This window comes from Folsomia candida, unplaced genomic scaffold (assembly GCF_002217175.1).
Source record: "Folsomia candida strain VU population unplaced genomic scaffold, ASM221717v1 Fcan01_Sc054, whole genome shotgun sequence".
Lineage (NCBI taxonomy): Eukaryota > Metazoa > Arthropoda > Collembola > Entomobryomorpha > Isotomidae > Folsomia > Folsomia candida.
This window is the reverse complement of record NW_019091246.1, coordinates 326,665-335,131: the sequence shown is the minus strand read 5'-3', so window position 1 is coordinate 335,131 and position 8,467 is coordinate 326,665. Positions and strand designations below refer to the sequence as shown.

General features: G+C 38.3%; 3 protein-coding genes across 3 annotated transcripts; all 3 read left to right on the top strand.

The window, feature by feature from the left end:
• The first annotated feature begins 652 nt into the window (after window positions 1–652).
• Window positions 653–2,154, top strand: LOC110862332. The gene is made up of 2 exons (XM_022111521.2): window positions 653–1,254; window positions 1,496–2,154. Exons 1-2 carry the CDS (start codon window positions 866–868, stop codon window positions 1,782–1,784), a joined length of 678 nt encoding a protein of 225 aa, XP_021967213.1. The 5' UTR covers window positions 653–865; the 3' UTR covers window positions 1,785–2,154.
• Window positions 2,155–3,504: 1,350 nt separating this feature from the next.
• LOC110862330 (dnaJ homolog subfamily C member 3) lies at window positions 3,505–6,510 on the top strand. Its single transcript, XM_022111519.2, has 5 exons — window positions 3,505–3,899; window positions 3,966–4,276; window positions 4,350–4,826; window positions 4,895–5,090; window positions 5,160–6,510. The coding sequence occupies exons 1-5, from the start codon at window positions 3,821–3,823 to the stop codon at window positions 5,579–5,581; spliced, it is 1,485 nt and encodes a 494-aa protein (XP_021967211.1). The 5' UTR covers window positions 3,505–3,820; the 3' UTR covers window positions 5,582–6,510.
• Window positions 6,511–6,541: 31 nt separating this feature from the next.
• LOC110862302 lies at window positions 6,542–8,340 on the top strand. The gene is made up of 5 exons (XM_022111483.2): window positions 6,542–6,810; window positions 6,975–7,565; window positions 7,645–7,787; window positions 7,852–7,965; window positions 8,049–8,340. Exons 2-5 carry the CDS (start codon window positions 6,986–6,988, stop codon window positions 8,199–8,201), a joined length of 990 nt encoding a protein of 329 aa, XP_021967175.2. The 5' UTR covers window positions 6,542–6,810; window positions 6,975–6,985; the 3' UTR covers window positions 8,202–8,340.
• The last annotated feature ends 127 nt before the right edge of the window (window positions 8,341–8,467 follow it).

The window sequence follows — 8,467 nt, the reverse complement described above, 5'->3', positions numbered from 1 at the left end:
CCTCCCCCAACGGCAGGACGTCTAGGGTAGTCGTAGTCGATTGGACTCATTTCGTCCTGGACAAAATATTTACGGAAAAAAATTGTCTACAATAATCCATGTACAAGTTTTTTAATTGTGATACATTTTTGGTTGAAATGCAATCCAGTCATTGTTTTTGGTAACCCTTGGATAAGGAAGGGATTTGAATATTTGAGAATTTGAATGCTTATCAAACGTGAATGATCGATTTACATCTGTCAGTATGATAACTCTTGAACGATTCAACTGTTTTAAGTCTTGTTTTAAGGCATAAACATATAACTTTTAAAGTAAGAGATAGTTCGTTACCTGACCTAATTATTGGTCAAAAGGTCACGGGGCTAGATCACATGTCATACCAATACTATGCATTTCGTTTCATGATTATTATTTCTGCTGCTGCTTCTGCTACAGAGCTCTTTCTTGGCTTTATCTTTTTTGTTATCAAATTTCTTAAGAATCTTATCTTTGATCCTGATTCAGTTCAGGTATGCAAAATATGCAGATTGGCTTCCTCATCCTCACTTTATCTCAAACTTGCCTTCCATTCTGTTTAACTTTGTGTGTCCGGATGAGAGGCATTATTATCCACACTATTATTGACTAGACGATGAATGATATCTAATTCCACTGAAACTTGTCAAATCATCCAGGATTTATTTTCAGTCGGTCCATTCCTCCCCTCAAATCGAGTCATTTTGGGACATAATTTATCCTTAAATTGCCCAAATTTTACGTTGCATTTCTTAAACCAAGTCGAATTCTTACCCCAAGTTCAAAATTTGGAACACAATTTTCCCCAAATTTTCCCACCTTGTTTTTATAAATTTACTAAAGTGCCATCATGACCCTCCACCGCGTAATTGTCTTTCTCCAAGAGTTGAACGCCATGGCGAACCTTTTACTAACACTGGGGATAATTTCATCCCTTTGGTTTGCCGTCTTGCTCTTCATGTACTTCAAAGCGGTTCGAGTTCTGACCAGATATGGCGTCCGTTTGGGGGCGGATGTCGACCCGGCCGCTGTGTGGGAGCACGTGGCCCCCACGTGCATCCAGGTCTACTACCAGGTCTACCTCCCCTCACCCACCAACCACCAACCCAACTTCCAAAGGGACATGGCCATTCTACGGGATAAGTTTGCCTTCAAGTGGAGAAACGAGTATGAAAGGTTGCAAATGACGAGAATCTTTTCGGAAACGACAACGGATACTGCAGACCACAAGGAAAAGAGGTTCGATAAGCGATAAGCGTTCATTTTTATGCGATAAGGGGTAGATTTTGGTTCTTAAATTTTGATAAATGTTTCGTATTTTCACGATCGAGCGATCAAGATGAACACTTTAGTTATAAATGCGACAAAATTACAAAATCTGTGGCATTTTTCTCAGACTTATAAAACGATATTAATTAATTAATTAATTAACGATTCTCTAAGCGTGAAATCTTATCCTCATTTTAAATATTTTTTATAGGACGGTTTTGACCCAACAATTCCAACAAGCGTCGGATATCCCTCAATCTGCTTACAGTGGCGCGACTCTCCTCAAAGCTCCAGAATGTCTGTCCTGGTCATCTCCACGTAGTCGCAATGCTGATAAGCGGTCTTCTTATCAGCACGAAAACCACAAGAACTTCATCCCCACGCCATCCGGGCACCAATTCCCCTCAACGCCACTGTCCAGCAGGAGCAGCAGCAGCAAGCTCATCCACCGAATTACCGTCACGGGCGGACTGGACAGGCCAAAATCACGACCACGATGACCACCCAGCCAAGAAATCTCGTGGGCTTCCTCCCTTTGGAAATAGGTCACCACGCCGAAATCAGGCGTTAAAAATAAATAAAAATATCGACGACAATGAATCTTTATAACAATTTGTCCCGTTTTTTTCTTCATTTAATGAAAAATGCTTATGCTTTATTCAAAATTTATAGGATTTTCAATTTCAAAACAGAAATATTTACTTAATTAATTGTAAAGTTATATAAATGACAAGCTCTACGTGATACCTACGTGATAATTCATTTCATTTTTACAATTATGATTAAATTTGTAAAACTGTTGATAAATTAATATTTTTTTCAAAAACCAACCCCGTTTTAGGCTAATTTTATGAAAAATATGTATACTTTATTTAAAATATCTCGAATTTTCAATTTCAGTCTGAAAGATACACATAAAAGACATAAAATGACAAAAGTAATTAACATATATTTGTAAAATATTAAATTATTTGTGTAAAAAATTACCCCATTTTTTCAAATTTGTCAAAATAAAGGCATTAATTTCATACGGTAAATATTTCCAATGTTATATTTCAATTTATTTTATCTTACACAAGGAACTGAGAGTCTTCGATTCGATCACGGTGATGGTAGGGTTGGGTCGCATTTTTGGCCGCTATTCTTCTCAGCGCACTGGATATTTTTAAAGCACAAATTCCAAGAATATGATTTCTCCAGAAACATATTTTTAACCCTTTCTCATACATTTTTATTTACCTGAAAAGGAAATCCAGCCCTGTGTCCGACTCCACTGCTCAAACATATTTTACTTTTCCAGTAATCACATTCAATTAACTGATTAATTAATTAACCCCAAAATATGTGGGAGTGGTACGTCGTCGGCCACTTAACGACGGATATCGTGATAACTTACATCATAATTTTCGCCATTATATTCGCCATCCTGCCCACGTTTGCCATCCACCTCATCGTGTCGGTGATGTTGGTCATTTGGGGTGTCATCTTCGCCATGACGTTGGTCCTTTTCGTCTTCTACTTGCACGACCTGCTCCTCCTCGTCGGCAGCTATGCCGTCCTCTTCATCGCCAATATTTTCATCCTCAACGACAACCCCCCTGCAAATGATAACGGTCGTGGCCCAGATTTCGCCGTGGTTGAGGCCGCCCTGAACGTTTTGGAGGATGTCGTGATTCAACGGTGTATCGTGAGAGGGGTCATGGCAGGAATTTGAGACGGGAAAATTGAGACAAAAGTGAGACGAGAAAATTGAGATAAAATTGAGAGAATTGTGACAAAAATTGAGACAAAAATTTGAGAAAAATTGCGACAAAAATTTCAGAAAAATTGTGACAAAATGGAGAAGGAAAAATTGAGACAAAATAGAGTAAAAAATTGTGATAAAATTGAGACAAACTTGAGACGAGAAAATTGAGATAAATCTCATCCTACCCCAATTCCCACATTCAGCCGATTCTCTTGCATTTGTCTTATCTGTACCGTACCCTATTTTACTGTTGGAACATTTACCTTATCGAAATTATTTACCTTATCGTATCCATCATGATAATCTTATGTTATGGTTTTTGGTAGTAAAACGTGTATAAAATCGTGTCTTTGGAAGCACCTCCTTTTTCTGGCTGGTGGACGAATGAGGCAGCACCACATCAGTTCCAAGTACGAATTTCAACTCTTGCCTACTACTCGTCACTATTTTAGTTTTGTCAGGTCAACAAAATCACAATTAAGTTTAACTAACTACTAACTAACGGCTTGATTTTAGTTAAGTGTTGACCTCCAAGAAGAAAATTGCGTCAAGTTTTTAAGTTAGATAATAAATTAAAAAGTTTGTGACAAATTTGTTTCTTAATCAATTTACACAATTTTAAAAATAGTTTTCTTACCTAATTAATTAAATAAATTAAAGTGGATGTAATACAAAAACTTGAAATATGAAGAATTGAAGAGTAATAAAATTTAATATGCAACTTTGCTAAGACAATTTAAAGAGATTTTCATTTCTACTCAAATTGATAACAAGTTATCTGCCGGAAGAATGCAGCTAGAAATTCCATTCGTAAAGATGGATATTTTCGCAATTCTGGTTTGGTGCTTAACATTGATGGGTTATCCAGGTCGGTTTATCCATCACATTTGCATTTATCTTTCATAATCAAAAATTGAATTAATGTTCTTATTAGGGGTTAACTCTGGATCTCCGGAAGATGTCAATAAGCACCTCGAAATGGGAAGAATCCATTTGGAAAACCGTCAATTCGCCGACGCCCTGACTCACTATCACGCCGCCGTGGAAGGTGACCCAGAAAATTATCAGACCTACTACCGCCGCGCTCTCGTCTTCATGGCGCTAGGAAAATACAACCAAGCGCTGAAAGATTTAGATAAAGTTATCGACCTAAAATTCGACTTCACAACGGCCATCCTCCAACGGGCAAATCTTCTCTTAAAACAAGGAAAACTGGAGGATGCCCATGTCGACTATGAACGTGTCGTAAGTCTGTTTAAAATTGATAACAATTAATAATCAACATTAATAATAAATAAACAACTGTCTCCCTTTCCAGCTAACTCGTGACCCCGACAACTACGAGGCGTCGCAAGGTTACTCTTCTGCCGATGAGATGCGCCGCGCCGTCATTGACGCTCGCTATTTTGTGGAAATGAACGACTGCGGATCCGCGGTGGAGATTCTGTCGCGCATAATTGACATTGCTCCATGGGACGCAGAGTTGAGGATGATGCGATCCAACTGTTACATGGACTTGGGTGATGCCACCCATGCAATAATGGACCTCAGGTTCACCACCAAACTGAACAATGATGACACCGACGGTCTCTACAGGCTCTCGTCGATCCTCTATCAACTCGGCGAGGTGGACAATTCCCTCAAGGAAATTAGAGAATGTTTAAAACTCGATCCCGAACATCAGTATTGCTTCCCGTTGTATAAGAAGTTGAAAAAGTTGGATAAGCTCTTACAAGAGGCGGAAAGTGCGGGGGAGAAGCAGGAATTTGGGGAGTGTGTAGATGACATTAAAAAAGTGAGGCTGAAAAGGATAAATTCTTATAAAATGTGAACATAACTTAATGATCCCATGTTTCTATGCAGGCGTTCAAAGTAGATTCCAAACTTCCACAACTCGTCGACCTCAAATTGCGGCATAAGCTGTGTTGGTGTCACTTAAAAAATAATGAAGGCTCACTAGCAGTCGACCATTGCTCGAAAGCACTCGAAATTCGAGAGGACCTTGAAATTTTGTGTGATCGGGCGGAAGCTTATCTGTTAAATGATCTCTTTTCTGAAGGTAATTAATCTACTAATCCAATTAACTACTAAAATTTAGAAAAAAACTTATAAAATTTCGTAATCATAGCCCTTGAAGACTACCGTCGCGCCTTGGAATTCGACGAGGACAACCGTCGCGCCAAGGAAGGGATGCAACGTACTCAAAAACTCCAGAAACAAGCATCGAAGCGAGATTACTACAAAATCTTGGGGATTAAAAGATCCGCGACGAAACCAGAAATAGTCAAAGCGTACCGAAAAGCTGCGCAAAAATGGCATCCTGACAATTACCCAGACGGCGATGATAAGAAGATCGCGGAAAAGAAATTTATCGATATTGCAGCAGCGAAAGAAGTTCTCACCGATCCAGAAAAGAGGGCGAAATTCGACCAAGGCGAGGATCCCTTGGATCCAGAACAGCAAAATGGTGGGGGTGGTCAGGGCTTCAATCCATTCGCACATTTCCATCAATTCAATCAAGGCGGATTCCATTTTAAATTTCAAACGTAAAATAAATCTAGCAACAACAATTTATGTAATTATAGGTGATGACTTATGTAATAGTTTTTTGTAAAAATTGTCACTTTTCTAAGGACAAAATTCCCTACGATAATAATACAAAGGTTTGTTTGGTCGGGTGCGTAGTGGTTTTGAAATTTCGGAAAAAATGGTCAAGTAATAATAATTCGGGTACAACGGCAACAGCAGCGGTTTGATTATTTACAAAGTTTTTTTTTGTGCCAAAGTCAACTGTTTGGAACGTAAGGGGATTTTGATTGACAGTGTGTACGCCTGCCATTTAATTTAAATATTTTACTCGACTGAGTGAGGAAATTTTACCAAATTCTAGTTGCTACTAATTAAGTTGTTATAATTTTTAAATGATTACAAAATGAGAAATTTAATGAGCTGATTTTTTAAGCCAGATATTTAACAGAACACGCAACTTCTTGTCATTGTCTGTCGTCAATAATATGATATTTTTGGTCTGGGTGGGCGTGGGGTGGGAGGGAGGTACTAATTGTTAGTTAATTTCTGCTCAATTGTCAATTTCATGAGCATGTGATTTAATTAATATTTATTTTAGTAGAGTGTAATTAGTTATGTGATTTAGTTTCTGGACAAATTGTTAACTGTTGAAAGGTCAAATTTTTGTAGTTTTGTTTTTTCTTGTTAACTTTCTCCGCAAGCAAAAGTGTAGAATTCGCATTTGCAAAAACATGACGTAACCCAAGCATTTGAGTACTTTACTTATTATTCGTCTCTTAAAATGATATGGTTAGTTTTTAGCATGATATTTATTTGGGGTGCTTGCCACTGGTTGCGAATAATTTGCTAAAAACGTGAAAAGCTGACTTTGATCAAGTTAATTTTACGCTGTTTTAAGTCAGTCAATAAAAAGTACATGGAAGAAAAAAGTAATAAATCATGAACAAGAATTTGATAAAGTGTGCGGAAATCTTATTTGCATAAATAATTTAAATACATTTAATTTTGCAAATTGCAAGTTAACTTGTGCACTTGAGAAATTGGGGGGTCAACGAACTATAAAAGTCAGAGAGAATTTTCTCGAGACAACAGAGGGGTCAAAATTCTCTACGCGTCTTCTCCAGCAGCCCACTTGTCCAGCTCCTTCACCACTTTCACAATTTTCATTCGCTTCTCCGGTCGGTCGGTTCGTTCTTCTCAATTATTTATAATTTTACAAATAATTAAAGTAATTCATTAATTAATTAAAGGTAAGTCGAATGGACCACACCTATTAGTTAGATAGAATTAGTCAGATAGCATTCGAGAAATTGACAAATAAGTAAACTCTTCCTCGTTTTGCAAATAAAACTTCCGCGTAATCCAGTTAATATTAATTGTAGTTAATAATTATTTTGTTTTTACTTGCACACAGTTTTTGTCTCCATGCCCAAAATGGCCGACTCTGACGAAGACTACAGCCCCGAAATGGAGCTGGGACAGCAGCGGAAACCAGCCCCAAAGAGTAAAAGGGTCACCGAAGAACTGGCTACTCTCCCACCAAAAGGGAGGAACAGGCAAATCGTCGTGGGGGGGAAGAAGGAAACTCTTTCGTCACGCCCGGTTGGCCGTCCACCTGCTGCAGGTCGAGGAGGACGAGAAGGAAGTGAACCTCCTCCTTTGCCGAAGTCATCTTCGAGCTCATCCGTTGGGGTGCATCGACCCTCCGGACCTGGTCTGCCTCCAAGTGGAGCTAGTGGAGCTGCTCCCAAGAAAAGACAGCAGCAGAAACCACAAGTCCATCGTATTACTATTCCTGATTCGGACGAGGAGGAGGAGGAGGAGGTCCAGTTCAACAATAGCGTCCAGAGAAATGGTGGCGGTTATCCAAGTGACATGGATTGCTTAACGGACGACGAGAGTGACGGGACGGGGATACAAATTTCTGAAATGTTGAACCGGTTGGGATCCGAACTCAGGAGTCGGATCAAAGCAAAAAAGAGGAGAATTCAGGATTGCTTTCAATGTAATTTAACAGATTTAGTGTAACATATTATGCTGATTATATGCAACTGTATGCAATTTATGCAAATTTATTTTTTTAGCTGTCAAAGAGTCGCCAAACGCAATATTGGAAACGCTGCAAAACCATTCATTAGATAGGGGGAAAGTCGTTCAGAGGTTCCAACAAAGGTCCAGCGAGATTGCTGCCAGGGTCCAAGAAATTTTCGAAGCACAGAAGGAAATGGTATGTAATTTGAACACAAAATGTGATAAATATGTCACAAATTACAATAATTTTTTTATCACAGGAGGACAAGCTGACCAAGATGATGCTTGCTGTGAAAACGCACTTCGACTCGATGAAGGAATCGCTGAATAGTTGTGTTACTGGGTTGAAGGAAATTATCAAGGAGTTTGATAATGTAAGTTACTTAAATATGTATCGAATTAAGTATGTAATGTAAGTCTGACTTATAATTTACAATGATATTGACTTTGTGAATAGGAATCGTCCGAACTCCAAGGCAATCAGGATGAAGATACGCGCATGCAATTGGCCAAGATCAACGCGGAATTGACCGCTTTGCAGAAGAGGATGTGTCGTGAGGGAGGTAAAGAGGAAGCTGAAAGCATTCGGCAAACGTTAAACTTGTCCTAAATACTCATCTTCCATTCAAATCATTAAATTAAAATTAACTTAATGTTTTTCCAATTTACAAAGAATTTCTATATATTTCAACGTTTCTCTCCCATTTGTGTCTTGGTTTAATTGTAATATATTTGTGCAATTTGATATACATTTGTTTCGGATGCTTCTTATTTTTTTCTTTCTTTTTTTGTCATGTTTTTAGTTTAGAATTAATTTTACAGTTCACTTTAGTTTTACAGTTATGGATTTACCAGTAATTTTTAGTTTACTAGTAC